Source organism: Phyllopteryx taeniolatus, chromosome 16 (assembly GCF_024500385.1).
Source record: "Phyllopteryx taeniolatus isolate TA_2022b chromosome 16, UOR_Ptae_1.2, whole genome shotgun sequence".
Classification (NCBI taxonomy): Eukaryota; Metazoa; Chordata; class Actinopteri; order Syngnathiformes; family Syngnathidae; genus Phyllopteryx; species Phyllopteryx taeniolatus.
In genome coordinates this window covers 7703033-7720084 of record NC_084517.1, presented here as the reverse complement: position 1 = coordinate 7720084, position 17052 = coordinate 7703033, and the positions used below count along the sequence as shown (strand labels likewise).

The following is a 17052-nucleotide window of genomic DNA, read 5'->3' as shown; positions in this document are numbered from 1 at the left end:
CGTTTGGGCCTGCCACGTCGGACCGGCATCTTCCCCCACCATCGGAGCCAACTCACCACCAGGTGGTGATCAGTTGACAGCTCCGCCCCTCTCTTCACCCGAGTGTCCAAGACATGCGGCCGCAAGTCCGATGACACGACCAGAAAGTCGATCATCGAACTGCGACCTAGGGTGTCCTGGTGCCAAGTGCACGTGTGGACACCCTTATGCTTGAACATGGTGTTCGTTATGGACAATCCGTGACGAGCACAGAAGTCCAATAACAGAACACTGCTCGGGTTCTGATCGGGGGGGCCGTTCCTCCCAATCGCGCCCTTCCAGGTCTCACTGTCATTCCACAGGACAACATGTGTGACCTCATGGCAGTGAAAAGCAGCACAGGTGCACTTATGTAACTGCCATCTGCATCTTCACATTTGCCATGTGCTCACCTACTTTTGTGTGAGCCACATTTAAAACCCAAATTCCAATGAAGATGGGACGTTGTGTTAAACATAAATAAAAACAAAATACAATGATTTGCAAATCATGTTAAACCTATATTTAATTGAATACACTACAAGGACTAAGATATTTCATGTTCAAACTGACAAACTTTATTGTTTTTAGCAAATAATCATTAACTTAGAAATTTATGGCTGCAACACGTTCCAAAAAAGATGGGACAGGTGGCAAAAAAAGACTGAGAAAGTTGAGAAATGGTCATCAAACACCTGTTTGGAACATCCCACAGGTGAACAGGCTAATCGGGAACAGGTGGGTGCCATGATTGGGTATAAAACGAGTTTCCCTGAATTGCTCAGTCATTCACAAGCAAAGATGGGGTTAGGTTCACCTCTTTGTGAACAAGTACATGAGAAAATAGTCGATAGTTTACGGACAATGTTCCTCAACGTACAATTGCAAGGAATTTAGGGATTTCGTCATCTACGGTCCATAATATCATCAAAATGTTCAGAGAATCTGGAGAAATCACTGCATGTAAGCGGCAAGGCGGAAAACCAACATTGAATGCCCGTGACCTTTGATCTCTCAGGCGGCACTGCATCAAAAACCGACATCAATGTGTAAAGGATATCATCACATGGGCTCAGGAACACTTCAGAAAACCAATAAGTGAATAGTTCGGCATTACATCCATTACTGCAACCTGAAACTCTACTATGCAAAGCAAAAGCCATTTATCAACAACACCCAGAAATCATTGTATTCTGTTTTCATTTATGTTTAACACAACGTCCCAACTTCGTTGGAATTGGGGTTGTAAAAGTTCTACTATATATAGTATAGGTATCCCAAAAATTAACATCATGTTTTAGCAAAGTAACTTATTTCAATAAATTATACATATGGTTACATAACATTGTTCACTTTTACCTCATTGGCTTGATGGGTGTGCTAAAACTATGAACTTTCATCAAAATCATATTCAAAAGTCTACACTAAAATAAGCACATTTTCATGTAATGCATTCTGCTAAAATAAAAAGACTCGTAGTTAGAGAGTCGGTAAAAATACAAAAGATTGCTACAATATAATGCTAAACAATCATTATTTGGATCATCATCCCCCCGCCCCCCATATTTTGTAATTAAAATATAATCATATTTTATTTTATTATTTTATTTATTTATTGTAATATGTTTTATAAATTTTCAAAAAATTCATCAGCTTGCAATGTTAACCATCCATGAGCTTGAGTCTATCTCAGCTGACTTTGCAGTGAGGTGGGGTACACCCAGGACTGGTCGCCAGCCAGTCACAGGACAAATACAAATATATCACGCTCACACCTATAGACAGTTTAAAATATTCAATTAATCTTAGGATGCATGATTTGGTAATGTGGGACGAAGTACCCGAAGAAAACCCACACAAACGAGAAAAAACAAACTCATAACATAAAACCCTTCAAATTAGCAAACAAATGTGAAAACACAACTACCTTTGCAGTGAGAATTTAAGATTTGGGTTCTTCCATCATGCACACACATCCCAAAAAGACATTTCACATATTTGAACAATTAAATACTTTTTATTCAAAAGCCCTGATGCAAAATTGAGCTTTAGCAAACCATACAAAGTCATGATCATCCTAGGACATGAACTAATAAAGTGCTGAAGCGTCATCATAATAAGTCATGTCTGAGAGAACCATTCTAACAGTTCTACTTCAAAATTTGAGATTTGGAGAGCTGAATCTCATCAGTAACCAAAAGCAAATCTAATCATGAGATCCTAACACAGTAATTTTGTTCAAACAAAATATATGATGAAAGCAAGCTGTCCTTCAAATTACAAAAATATCCCTCTTTATAGTCCACACAGACATAAGTCATATTACTGAACTGACATGCACAGTAAATGTCATTTCTGACAGCAGACTCCACTTGGTTGAAAGCAGACAAGAATTCAGGTTTATTTGTCCACAGTGAAGGACTGCAGCCCAGTGATGGCTCTGCCCAGGATCAATGCATGGATATCATGGGTACCTGTGGGTAGGGAGATAGTGGTAAGCACAGGACTAGCACAAGTAGAGCAGGGATGTCAAACCCATGGCCGAAGGCCATAACTGGCCTGTGGGGAAGATTTGGGAATTGTAAAACTTGGGGATTACATTAACTGCAATTCTTAAATAAAACTTAACTGTTGTAGCTAATTTTGTCCACTGGAGGTCACGCTGATGGCCACTTAAATGACACTGAGATTAACGGCTACTCAGGATTTCATGCCGGTTATTGCTGAACTTGAAGGCTAAAAGATTTCAGAAGCAAAGTAAGCCCATTTCATATGAAATCCTGTGCCACCTTTGCACTGTGAAGAATACAGTTATGTGGAAATACTAGGCTTTTTTTTTTTTTTTTTTTAACCCTGCACTATATATTGCGATTTGAAAAAAAATACAGGATAACATTCGTGACGTGAAAACTAGGATTTTTTCCCCCCCTCCGTATTTTTTTGTCAGTTTATAATAGCTTCAGTAATAATGAAAGTATGCTAAGTGGAGAACAAAATTATATTGAGTCATTTGTATGATGTCTAACCGTACATATCCACTGCAGTATTAAGCAGGTTATAGAGTTCAAGTTAAAATAATTTCTTATCATGCCCAGTTATACAGTTGTGATCACTTTTCTGTCACCCAGAGGTTTCATCCATCCATCTTCCATACCGCTGATCCTCACTAGGGTGCGAGGGTGTGCTGAAGCCTATCCCAGCTATCTTCGAGCAAGAGGCAGTGTACACCCAGAACTGGTCGCCAGCCAATTGCAGGGCACTTATAAACAAACAACCATTTGCACTCACATTCATACCTACGGGCAATTTAGAGTTCTCAATTAACCTACCATGCATGTTTTTGGGATGTGGGAGGAAACCTGAGTACCTGGAGAAAACCCACGCAGACACGGGGAGAACATGGAAACTCCACACAGGCGAGCCCAGATTTGAATCTGGGTCCTCAGAACTGTGAGGCAGATGTGCTAAACTAAACCCAGAGGTTTGTCAGCACCCATTGTTTACAATTACGCATCTGTAGACCAATTCTTCACACCTTCATATGTGTTGACGGCCTCCAGGTTCAAGACATGGCGGATGATGTGGTACTCATCTGCGATGCCGTTTCCTCCAAGCATGTCTCTAGCCTGTCTGGCAATGTCAAGCGCTTTACCGCAGCTGTTCCTCTTCAGCATGGAGATCATCTCTGGGGCCGCTCTGGTCACAAACAAACCGACAGGCTTGGTTTAGATAGCGTCACCTTCCTAAAATAATGTCATTTTTTCACAAAAACGTTTTGTTTTTTTTGCCTAAATCATCTCCTCGTGATCCCCGGCCACCTCTGGTAAAATCGGCCACATCCTCACTTTTAACAGATCATGCGATTTTACCCTTAGAGTATAATCGCCTATGTCAAGAGGGAGACTTAGGCCATTCGATTTTGCCCAAGTCAAACAACAATGTGACTTAGGCAATTTTACAAGCTTTTCAAGATGGCAACTGTTTCAAGAAGAAAGAAAATCTATGTTGCAGCCAAAGTTATTTCCATGATTCAGGGCTTATCCCCTATTGGTAAGTGATAAAGTTTATGCAAGATGGCGCCTACCCGTGTGGTCGCCTCGGTTATGCGACCTCTATTATTGTTTTTGTTTTTGTGTTTTTTGTTCGTCTTTGGAGACATTACACGACTCACTTACACAAGGGGAGACTTGCTAAGCATCAAGGAGGCTACTCCGGACTTTCTTTCACCAACTTTCGCAAATCCGCTCAGTTTTTTCCCTGAGTTACTCACCGGAGCAGCGACCGCGGTCTTTGGCGCATGGAGGCGAAGGCGACGCCACAGAGGGAAGCGAGCCGGCATCCAGTTGAAACTCCGCAAGAGAGGATACAGACTGGCGTTTCCGTCCATCCACCTCGCGAATCTACGCTCCCTACCCAACAAAATGGACGAGCTTCACCTTCTGATAAAGACCAGTAAAGACTTTGGAAGTTCCGCCGCCATGTGCTTTACGGAGACTTGGCTTTGTGACGCTGTACCAGATGGCGCTATCATGCTTCCCGGCTTCCATCTTCACAGGGCAGACCGCGACATGGCATCATCGGGGAAAACAAAAGGCGGCGGGATATGCTTCTATATCAACGAAAAATGGTGTACGGATGTCACGGAGCTCAGCACACACTGTAGCCCGCATTTGGAGTTGCTGTTTTTGAACTGTAAGCCATTCTACTCACCTCGCGAGTTCGCATCATTCATTCTGGCTGGTGTCTAAATTCCGCCTCAACCTAACACGAACGCCGCACTGTTAATGCTCGCCGAACAAGTAAACGAAATTGAAAAAAAAAAAACACCCGGACTCACCCCTCATTATTCTCGGGGACTTTAACAAAGCTAAACTCAACCACAAACTCCCTAAATACAAGCAGCACATCGACTGTCTCACCAGGTAAAATAACATTTTAGACCACTGCTATACTAACGCTAAATAACGCATTCCGTGCCAAACCTCGTGCAGCCCTGGGCTCGTCTGATCACTGCTTAATTCACTTAATACCAACATACAGACAAGAACTTAAATGCGCAAAGTCTACAGTGAAAAAGTGGACCAATGAAGCAAAGATGGAGCTTCAAAGCTGTTCAGACTGCACAGACTGGAGTGTCTTTGAAAATTCAGCTGACAGCCTGGATGAATATACGGACACTGTCACAGCCTATATGAGTTTCTGTGAAGAGGTTTGTGTACCAACAAAGTCATTTCGCACATTCGTTAACAACAAGCCGTGGTTCACTGCCAAACTTAAGCAACTTCGCCAAGCTAAGGACAATGCATATCAAAGCAGGGACAGGGCCCTGTATAATCGAGCTAGAAACCTGCTGACTAAAGAAATGAACAATACGAACTATGCAGCAAAGTTGGAAAAACAGTTTAGCGCTAACGACTCTAAATCAGTCTGGCATGCATTACAATAGCTGACCAATTACAAGCGACGATCCCCCGAAGCTGAGAACAATAGCACACTAGCCAATTACTTGAATACATTCTACTGCAGATTTGAAAAGGACAATTTCACACCCCACACCCACCCAGCCGCACCACCGACCACAATCACACCTCTGACTTCTGCGTTGACCATCCACGAACAGGATGTGAGACGCATCTTCAAACAACAAAAGATTAACAAAGCGGCAGGCCCGGACCTTGTATCCCCTTCCTTCCTCAAAGCTCACTCCAGTCTTCACACAAATCTTCAATAGATCTCTGGAACTGTGCGAAGTACCATCCTGTTTCAAACGCTCCACCATCATCCCAGTCCCTAAGAAAACTACAATCTCAGGTCTGAATGACTACAGGCCTGTCGCCCTGACATCTGTGGTCATGAAGTCCTTTGAACGTCTGGACCCACCTCAAGAGCGTCACAGGTCCCCTGCTGGACCCCCTGCAGTTTTCTTACCGAGCAAACAGGTCATGTTGATGCAGTCAACATGGGACTGCGCTTCATCCTAGATCACCTCGACAGCGCAGGGACCTACGCAAGGATCCTGTTCGTGGAATTCGGCTCAGCGTTCAACACCATCATCCATGAACTCCTTTCCTCCAAGCTTCTCCAGCTCAGCGTCTCGCCTGCCATGTGCCAGTGGATTTACGGCCAGGACACAGCAGGTGAGGCTAGGAGAGACCACCTCATCCACACGCAGCATCAGCACTGGGGCACCCCAAGGTTGTGTCCTCTCTCCGCTGCTCTTCTCTCTCTACACGAACGACTGCACCTCAAACTCCTAAAGTTTGCAGATGACACCAGTCATTGGTCTCATCAAGGACGGTGACGAGTCTGCATATCAACAGGAAGTGGAGCGGCTGGAGCTGTGGTGCGGCCGACACAACCTGGAGCTGAACAGGCTCAAGACTGTAGAGATGATCGTGGACTTCAGGAGGCATCCTTCGCCACAGTTGCCCCTAACACTGTCCAGCTGCCTTGTGTCAACTGTCGAGACCTTCAAGTTCCTGGGAATTACAGTCTCTCAACTCTGTCCTCAAAAAGGCCCAGCAGAGGATGTACTTCCTGCGGCTTCTGAGAAAGCACGGCCTGCCACGGGAGCTGCTGAGGCAGTTCTACACAGCGGTCATCGAATCAGTCCTGGGTTCTTCCATCACAGTCTGGTTTGGTGCTGCTACAAAAAAGGACAAACTCCGACTGCAACGGACAATCAAAACTGCTGAAAGGATTGTCGGTACCCCCTTACCCACCCTTGAGGACTTGCACGCTGCCAGAACTAAGATAAGAGCGTGCAAAATCCTCTCGGACCCGAATATGGTGCACATGTCACCAAGAAAGATGAACCGAGGCAAGAGAAATCCTGTGACAAGGATTCTGCAAATAATGAGAAGTCTGTTTGGTCAATGGACTTGCAAGCTGTGCTGCTGTGCCCAAAAACCAAAGCTAGCAGCCTGTATTATAAAATAAAACTGCAGGTCCTTAACTTCACCCTCTTCAACTTGAACTTAAAGGAAGGGTACTACATTTGGGACGAATCAGAGGGCGACCTCAGTAGCGAGGTATTTGCACACCTTCAATATCGCCATTTTGAAGGTGTGATTGAAGACCATCCAGAACTCAAGGAGATCATAGTGTGGAGCGATGGTTGCGGATATCAGAACCGCAATGCATGTGTGGCAAATGCATTCTCTGAGCTTGCAAGGAAATATGAGGTACGAATAACACAGAAATACCTTGTTGCAGGGCACACACAAATGGAGTGTGACAGCATGCATAGTACTATTGAACGCAAAATAGTTACTGATACCTTCACGCCAAGAGATTACGTCATCATACTTCAGACTGCAAGACTCAGGCCTTACCATGTGAAGGTGCTCAAGCATGATGTTTGTGCTGTTTCCATGTGCTCTGCCAATCAAGGAGAGAAAGTTCCAGGACCTCCAGTCAATGAAACAGGTCATGCCAGTCGATTGTCATCACTTCTTTGACAATTTGCCATATTAATAGGCATCAGTCAAGAACCAACCAAAGACGAGCTGGAGGTAGAAGTGAGGAGATGTACATAGCTCCTCAGCATTATGTTTAGTTAGTTTGTTTGTTATGTTTTATTATTGACTGAGTTGAAGGTTTAAAATTGCTTAAGTCATAAAGGCATATTCAAAAATTGCCCAAGTCATTTATTCTTCTTCTATAATATAATTGACAGACATTGTTCTATGTCAATAATCATCTATTATCATTACTTTTTTGAGTGAAATAATTACTAAATATCATATATTCAACATTTGGTGCAGTTTTTTTGTGTTTTCTGAAAAATGTTAAAAAAATGACTCAGCCAATATTTTAAGAGGGTGTCGATGCTAGAAAGCAACATCATTTTGTTTCAAACTAGACACTACTCGATCACTTCTTGGACAGAATATAGATATAGATAATAACGAGACAATAATATGAAAATGCATAACAAATAAATGCCTCGTCTCTAACCCCACCCCTATTACATTCGTGGGACTCACTGCAGTTGAGTAAATATGTGCCCCCCAAACCTCAGTAGCGGGCTCTTGAATGTTGGAAATATTAGCCCCCACTCCCCACCCGTTTCACTGATCTACATGAAATCATGTGTTCATGTTTATCACAACAGGATTTACGAAAAAGTTTCAAGTACCCATGTCTGAAATTGAAAAGGAAGTTGGCCACTTTGGTTGAAAGCAGCCATTTTGGGCTAATTTGTGGACTCTTACTTTGACAAACTCCTACAGGCAATTCACACGAATGACGCGCAATCTGAAGCAGGTACCCTAGACCAATGTTTCCCCAATTTGTTTTGAGCCAAAGGGCATCTTTTACAGAGGGAAATTCTAAGGGCACACCACCAAACAAAAATGACGCAAAAATACCCAAATAATGTAATTAAAATTCATAATCTCATCTAAATGTACTCACAAATATATTTACTCAGTGATAATCTTTCAGGATTATGAATGAGAACAGCTTGGCACACAGGTTAATTGTACCTCCTGCCTATCTAGTGAAAGAGGACTACATTGTTCTGCTTGTCACTATACCTCACTGGCATTGATGGATGAACAAATATGCCTTAATTACTAGTGAATAAGTAATTTTTGGACCAATTAAGTCAAATCCAAGAAATTTCCACAGCACACCTGATGATGTCTTAGCACACACTCATTTGGCACAGCACAGTGTTTGGGAATCACTGTACTAGACAGACAGCCAATGCAAAATAGCAACCATTTTTGGCCTACTTATACTATGTAACTTGGCCTCACTTAAGCAGTGCAGTTCGATGCTACTTCCGTTGAAAAAAAATATAAAGGCATCCATTTTACATTCAGCTCTTGTATTGTACCTTATTAGAATGTGCAGGTCAAACAAAATCATTCTCAAGTTAGCCCAGGGGTACTTGGACCTGAGCCTCAGAGCTTAGCAACTCAGTGCACTTTTATGCCTGTTCTTAGTTGTTCTCACTTTTTCTCATCGATGAGTCTTCCCAGCTGCAGACAGGACTGCAAGCCAATGGTGATCTCTGTCAACATGTCAGCCATCTTTTTCTGTATTAGCTGATTCCGTGCGAGCGGCACTCCAAACTGGATCCTGGTTTAGAGAATGAGAGGACAGTGCTGCTGCGTCAAATTAACTTGCAAGAGTGTGGAAGCAAAGAAAACGAGAGATTAGAAATTGCTCCTCTAACCTGTCTAGTGTGTACTGACGAGCTGCATGGAAACAGAACTCTGCTGCTCCAAAAGCTCCCCATGCAATGCCATAGCGAGCATTGTTCAAGCAGCCAAATGGGCCCTGGAAGCATTGACAATGACAAACATTTGCATCTCTTAGCACAGAGATAGTTGACATTGGCCCATACCTTTTCGACACAACTGGAAACACCCGTAGACACTGGAATGACATGTCGGGATTTGGGAATTCCCTAATGGGGCCCCCCTCCTGATAAGTGGGAATGTGTATCTGTTACTTCAGAGACCAGTCCCACAAAGCACCAGAAAAGTTTACTGCATAGTAGTAGCAAATAGACCAGCTAATAAACTAATTGAGATATGAAAATATATACCGTCATTTCTCGTGTATAATGCGCCTTTTTCCCCGAAAAAAATTGTCAAAAGTCAATAGTGCGCATTATACATAGGTATAGGGGGAAATGGGGGGAAAACACTTTCACATTTGATAAATGTATGGCGCAATCTAGTGGTTATAAAAAAGCTGTACACTTTCATTCCAAAATGCCACCACCACCTAGTGGTTATAAAAAAAGTGTAGCCTACACTTTCATTCCAATATGACAGGGGTACGTATGACTGCATATATATACAGTTGTGCTCATAAGTTTACATCCCTTGGCAGAATTTGTGAAATATATATATTTTTTTAAATATGACTGATGACTGAACAACAACCATCATTGATTTATTTTTGGTTATGTTTTGTTTCATGATCATGCTTTTCTGTAATGCTTGACCATTTAATTTGAATCCCATTAAAATAATATTAAATGTGTTTCGCCTGGTCCTTCATATTTTCTTTAAAGAATTGTACCCATCTTACAAATTCTGCCTGGGTAATCAAACATATGAGCACAACTGTGTGTTTTCTAATTTACTAAATAAAAGTAGGGCTGTTCAAAATAAGAGCAAGTAAATTTAAAAAAGGATTGAGTGTTCAAACCAAGTGCTTAACTTCAGAATAATTCTTTGAAAAAATAAAATACAGATAATACAAAATACAGATAATACTTAGAAGCAAAATCATGCATTGTAAAAATGCATTATACATGCTAATCAAACGGACAGTTTTTGTTGGGGGGGAGGGGGGGGCTTCTTCTTGCTTAGGACGCCGAGGGGGTATAAAAATACCCCTATATGCAATGAACTAGTTAGAATGTAATACGTGGTCATGTGGCATAGGAGGGCACACTTATTTAGCAATTTACTTACTCTTTTACCAACATAATTACTGCATTTTATCTTTACATCCTAAATTTTTCAATCATACAACTATTTACTGTCGCCACTGTAGAAGAAAATGTAAACCGAGGACTCCCTGTACAGTGAAATATTTAACATGCATCCAACCTTTTATTTGGAATACATGTATTTTCAAATATTTTAACAGGCATGGGTCAGAATCATTACGACTTGGGGTGTAACAGTAAATATGTTTGTATTTGGCACGCTCCGGTACCATACCAAGTTCCCACACAGAAAGAAATTAGGTAAGGTAGTTACTCCTAGGAAAAAATATATATATAAAAATTTCAATGCCAATATTTGTGATTTTTTTTTATTTAGCTTCAGTTTTGTACATGCAGTTTCTTAAAAGTCATTTGAACATGTAAGCTGTGTAGGTTTGTTTAAAAATTTGTGTTTTCAAATACTATTTTTGGACAATACATTTTCTCCATTGTTCTTAACCTCCAAAAAAGTAAGTCGCAACATTGCGACAATAGGATAATGCGGTCCCCAGGTGACAACAGTTGAGAACCAGTGCCTTACCGCATCAGTACAAGAAAGGTATTCCTCCCACTCACCCCAAGGCCAGACACACTGGGAAGCAGGTTCTCTTCGGGAACCTCCACCTCATCCATGATGATCATGCCAGTAGCGGACGCTCTCAGGGAGAACTTTCCCTCAATCTTCGGGGTGGAAAAGCCTTTCATGCCTCGCTCCAAGATGAAGCCGCGAATCTTCCCATCGTCACATTTTGCCCACACAACTGCGATGTCCGCCACTGGGGAGTTGGTGATCCTGTAGATGGGAGCAACTTCAAACAACAGTAATGCACATTGACTTCCATCCATCCATTTGTAAAGGTAGAAACATCTCTTGTACTGGCTCTCATTAGATGCACGAGCCACCAGGTAAAAGAATGCTGAATAAGACTTAAGCTGAAGTTCAAGGATCCATCCGTCCTTTTTTTCGATAATGCGTGGCCTCATTACCTTTATGGGAAGGTCACACCTACTGACAATTTAGAGTCTTCAATTAACCTAACATGCATTTCTGGGAATGTGGGAGGAAGGCGTTGTACCCAGAGAAAATCCATGCAAGCACCACACAGGAGATCTTGAGCAGAGATTAGAACCCACAACCTCTCGACGTGCAAGTGCATTGACCTGAATATGCATATTTTAGCCATATTTCTGTACAGATATTAAATTTAAGTCAAATTTGAGTAGACAGTATGTATTAATAATGAATGCTACAGTATTCATCATCATCATCAGATGAAACGTTAGCAGTGAGTTTCATACACTAATTCAAGTGTAAAGACCGCCAGCGTTATTATAGCGTGGTTATTTGGCAACATTACACCATTCCATAACAGCAGCTTTTACATGAGATGTTCAGTTCAAAAAGGTAAGAAATAGTAACCACAGGTAGCAAAAGTACTTAAACTGTACTTAAGCAGAAGTGCAGATACTGGTAAAAGTAGAATTACTGATTCAACTTCTTTAGTTACGTAAATGTTACAACACTACAGACTCTAGAATGTACGTCAGTACACATTTTAAATTGTTTTACTGTCAATTATATGTTCTTGCCAGCAACCTATTTCTCATATCATTTTAGAATTGAGGTCATGTGAGTGAGGTCTGATTTGAGATACTTCTATTTTATGGAGACATTCACTCCAAATAATCTCTCCAGTTTGATCCACATGCTGGTAGCACTCACCACGTCTTGGAGCCTGTAAGGGAGTAGGTGCGGCTGGACGGGTTGTACTTTGCTCTGGTCTCCATGCTGCTTGGGTCGCTGCCGTGGTTTGGCTCTGTCAGGCCAAAGCAACCGAGGATCTCTCCACGAGCTAAACATGGAAACAAGCAGCATGTTCCCCCAATGTTTACTGTGTAGCAGTTCCTAACTAACCAGATAAGTACAGAATACAAAAACAAACTCCTTGATATAAATCGCACGCAAATCATTCTTCACAGAACAGCTGATTGTTGCTATTGCTCTGCTTGTGCTTACCCAGCTTGGGCAAGTACTTCTGCTTCTGCTCCTCTGTGCCAAAGGCATTGATGGGATGCATGACCAGCGACGACTGCACACTCATGACTGAACGGTAGCCGCTGTCCACGCTTTCTACTTCTCTGGCGATCAAACCGTAGGCCACATAGCTTGTCCCCGCACAGCCGTATCCTTTATATCAAACACAGGATAGGAAACAAATTATGTTGATGTAACAGATCAAATGTAATCACATCAGATAGTCACGTGAAATTTTCTGTTTTCAAAATGTCAGCCAATAAAAAAGTCCAAAATAAATGCTTCACCGAACAAGTGTGTAGGTACAGTATGTTCACATCCCCATAAGGATATTATAAAGTAAAGTAGGTGTGTGGTCACACTGACCTTTAATGGTTGGACCCAGTACGCCCAGCTCCCCCATCTCGGACACTATTTCTCTGTGGAACACTGAATGAAAATAAAATAATAAAATACGTTTTGTGCATTTTAAACTGCAAAATATTTACATTTTATTGTATACTGACATGCTGATATAAGCAAATTCTATATTTGACTCAGTACTCAATAAAATAGAACCCATTAATAGACTGACATTCTTTCAATCAGCTGACTCACCGAATTCTACCCGTGGAGAAATATGTTCCTTCAAATCTAATTATAAACAAATTACTAAACAGTCTAGGTAAAATGACGATAACTAGCCAATATAATGTTACTGAAACATAAAACACTTATTACGTAGTGCATGTCTCCTACCTTCATTTCTGTTTGCTAAAATGATGCGTGGCATTAGTTTGTCTTGGCAGTAGGTTCTAAAAGAGTCTCTGATCATGACCTCCTCCTCTGTCAGTAGCCCCTCCAGGTCCAGAGCATCACGCCAGTTGAACTGGATTTTAGCTGTCGGGATTTAAAACAGGACCACACACGAATGAACCTTCAACTGCTAAAAGATTTTTTGTTCAATCTCCCACAAAATAATCCAAATGTTTCTCCACATACGTGATTTGGCCTTCTCAGTCTTCTCTTTATCTGAATACAATCCACAACAAAACAAGTGATGAAAAAGGTGATTGAGAAAGAAATTTGCTGCTGAAAACAACAAAAATGTGCTTTTTAATATTTTATATATATATCCATCCATTTTCCAAGCCGCTTATCCTCACAAGGGTCGCGGGCGTGGTGGAGCCTATCCAAGCTATCTTCGGGCAGGAGGCGGGGTACACCCTGAACTGGTTGCCAGCAAATTGCAGGGTCTCACACATAAACAAACAACCATTCGTACTCACATTCACACCTAGGGGCAATTTAGAGACTTCAATTAACCTTTATGCATGTTTTTGAGATGTGGGAGGAAACCGGAGTTCCCGGAGAAAACCCATGCAGGCAAGGGGGGGAACATGCAAACTCCACAAAGGTGGGGCCGGGGATTGAACCCCGGTCCTCAGAACTGTGAGGCAGACGCTCTAACCCATTGTCCATCGTGCCGACATTTTATATATATATATATATATATATATCAGAATCATCTTTATTTGCCAAGTATGTCCAAATCAGAATCATCTTTATTTGCCAAGTATGTCCAAAAAAACACAAGGAATTTGTCTCTGGTAGTTGGAGCCGCTCTAGTACGACAACAGACAGTCAATTTACAGAACACTTTGGAGACAGAAAGACATTGACAAAAAAAAAAAACTGTCACTGAGCAGTAAAGGGTTGCTAGTTATCTGGTAATGCCGGTACATTTTTTTTTGACAATTGTGCAAAAAGATGCAGTCCTCTAGCACTTAGAGCAGTTCGAATGACTAATATTGCAATAGTCCGGTGCAATGACCATTGTGCAAAGGGCGCATATGTTTATATATATATATATATATATATATATATATATATATATATATATATAAACTGCTGGTAACTTGTTTCTCCTCTCTCGTCTTTTGCTGTGTCCGAAAACATTCACTCACTCACTACTCTCTACTCCCCATGTAAGGGTTAGACTATATAGTGAACTAATTTATATTATTGATGTATATTTAGAGCTTTTTTGACACTACACAGTCAAAAATTCACTCTCTCCATCAGTCCCGCCATTTTTTCCTCCTTCTTCTCTGAAGACGCAATGCATTATGGTATATTGCAACTCGGTGAGCTATGGTTTGTGGGAAATTTTGAGTGGACTATATCGGGCACTGAATTTGATCACTAAGCATTTGGACACAACTACAAAATGGTGTAACGTGCACTACATAGTGGTTAGTTAGTGATTTGGGACACAATCCATTGTGTTTTACACCGAAAACTGAAAAGTCAGAAATTTCCAACATCTCTACCTTGTTGTAGGTGGCTCCTGTCTCTAAAGATGTAATTAACAACACTATTGTGTAAAAAGACTGGTTCCGAGCCTGTTCAATAAGAAACGAGCCTTGAGATATTGTACTTAATTTGTATTGTACTTAATTTATTGTACTAATTTTCGACGCATGCATGCATGCATATATATATATATATCTATATATATAAATGCATCGAAACGAATTAAATGCAAGTTTATCAAGTTTACTTACCCCATCGAACAGGTGCTGCAGTCCCCTGAGCTCGTGCGAAAGAAACAATTGCACATCTCTGAGGTTGAGCCAAGAGGCGACACACGTTCCGCAGTGCCATAATAGAGATTCAATGTCTACAAAGTCACAAAAGAGAGCTATTCTTCCTTAAGTAGGCACAAACACATCAAAGTACAGTCAAATGAAGGCAATGCCTGTAACCTTGAATGTGTGTTTACATCTGTTAGCTGTGTTAGGGTAATTTCAAAAAAACTTTATACTGGTTTTGGTAATTTATTAGCATCTACAACACTGATGCAGCCAGATGCCGTTAGATATTATTAAAATTGAATAGCAAATGAGAAACAGACTAACAACACAGACTGTATGTTATTGTTGCTATTAGCTAACAACGCTAGCTCGTAGCTTTCGTGTCATCTAGAGAGATAGTGTTTCTCAATATATTTTTTATTGCATGGTTAGGTGGTTAGAACATAAGTAAAATATGAAGTAAGTTATGCTCAGGATAAATTTACCTGTCTTCAGAAGAAAATCGCTTGTCCCTTTACGGTACTTGGGTTTCACAGCGTAACCAGTGACGTCATTGCGTACGGGACGTTATATTATGTCGTCGTGGCTAAACTTGTTTAGTTTTTTCTTCACGAAATGAGCTAGTTTTGGTGTTTAGTTTGCGGATTCGCCAGTAGTGTGTGACAGACAAAAAAATGTATAGTCTCTTTTTTAAATTTTTTATATGAGCGTTGGTTACGTCAATGACTGCAGTTTATCCTGTTTTGCTCATGTGCGGGGGGGGGGGGGGGGGGGGGGGGGGGGGAGACAAAATGGTCACTTGCCAGTAAAATTTAACCACACAAAAACAAAACAGCTGTACTGCTGTACTTACTTTACATTGTGTATGTGCAGTGATGTCAGTCAACCATATGCTGTACATTTGGGAGTAATAACAAAAAGCTTCCTTTGTTTTGGATGTGGATGAGAAAATTGTACCAAATAATGGCCTAGTTGATGTTTTGAATTTGTATTGTTGGAAGTTGAAGTCGGTCCTGAAAATAATTTATCAAGTTTACAAGATTACATTTAGCATCACAGTGGACAAGAGGATGCAATGTCTGCAGCCTCATAGTTCTTATGATTGGGGTTCAAATACAGGCTTAGGCCTTCCTGTGTCGTGTTTGCATGTTAACCTGTACTTGCATGTTTTGTTTTTGGGTACACATTCCTTTAACATGCGAGACAGACAACCATTCACATCATCATTGAGTGAGGACTGACTCACCCACGCGGCCTGTACAGATGTCAGGCAAATGCACCACTACACCATCAATGACCCAAAAACAAACACGCTTAAGTTATTTGAAGACTCAAAATTGTCAACAGGGGTGAATCTCAGTGTGAATGTTTTTTTTTTTTGTCTATTTGTCTTGCAATAGGCTGGTGACCAGTCCAGGGATTAGCCTGCCTTTCACTCAGAGTTAGATGGGAGAGGGAACAACCGCTATGGAAAAAATGGATGGATGGATGGTTGCTGCTCGCAGCTTCTTGCATGCTATATAGGGCTTGCTATGATGGAATGAACTGACCAATGTCTATAGTCCTTGATTTGTTGCAGTTGCTATGGGAATTCCAGTTTGTAATTATACAATTCTACCTTAAACTCAATAGCTGTAACTAAATACAATTAATGTAACACTCATAGGTTGATTGTTGTATTTTTGAACTGTTCATCCATCCACTCATTTTCTACGGCTTCTCTTCTTTCAGGTTCCTGGCTGAGATTGAACGAGAACAGGGGTACACCCTTTTTACAACTGCTCATAATCAGTGATGGGAAGGTTACTTTGGAAATGTAGTTGGTTACAGTTACAAGTTACATTGTTGAAAATTCAATAGTAGCGTAACTGTTTAAATTACGTTCTCAAAGTAATATAACTAATGACGTTTGATTACATTTTGATTAGTTTTTTTAATTTTGAATGACTGCATCAACAGGTGCG

The 17052-nt window shown here is 41.1% G+C and overlaps 1 protein-coding gene across 2 annotated transcripts; it reads right to left on the bottom strand.

Moving 5' to 3' along the window:
• Window positions 1-573: 573 nt before the first annotated feature.
• Window positions 574-15718, bottom strand: LOC133466182 (glutaryl-CoA dehydrogenase, mitochondrial-like). 2 transcript variants are annotated; one of them, XR_009784877.1, is made up of 13 exons: window positions 15574-15718; window positions 15059-15174; window positions 13494-13523; window positions 13251-13391; window positions 12879-12941; window positions 12495-12665; window positions 12201-12330; window positions 11054-11270; window positions 9206-9309; window positions 8983-9108; window positions 7353-7398; window positions 3554-3714; window positions 574-2492 (listed from the first exon to the last, which is right to left on the bottom strand). XR_009784877.1 is itself a non-coding variant. In XM_061749641.1 (12 exons), the coding sequence occupies exons 2-12, from the start codon at window positions 15156-15158 to the stop codon at window positions 2419-2421; spliced, it is 1317 nt and encodes a 438-aa protein (XP_061605625.1). In that variant the 5' UTR covers window positions 15159-15174; window positions 15574-15718; the 3' UTR covers window positions 574-2418. The 2 variants fall into 2 exon arrangements, 1 of the variants encoding a protein (XP_061605625.1); XM_061749641.1 differs by lacking the exon at window positions 7353-7398.
• Window positions 15719-17052: the final 1334 nt, after the last annotated feature.

What these genes read in the sequence shown, in the direction of transcription:
- LOC133466182 (XM_061749641.1), bottom strand. Translation starts at nt 15,158, where the DNA reads ATGGCACTGCGGAACGTGTGTCGCCTCTTGGCTCAACCTCAGAGATGT. An exon ending in ACTGGGTCCAACCATTAAAG is followed by an intron (nt 12,666 to 12,878) that starts GTCAGTGTGACC and finishes TTTGATATAAAG; the next exon opens with GATACGGCTGTGCGGGGACA. An exon ending in CCAGTGTGTCTGGCCTTGGG is followed by an intron (nt 9,310 to 11,053) that starts GTGAGTGGGAGG and finishes CAATGCTTCCAG; the next exon opens with GGCCCATTTGGCTGCTTGAA.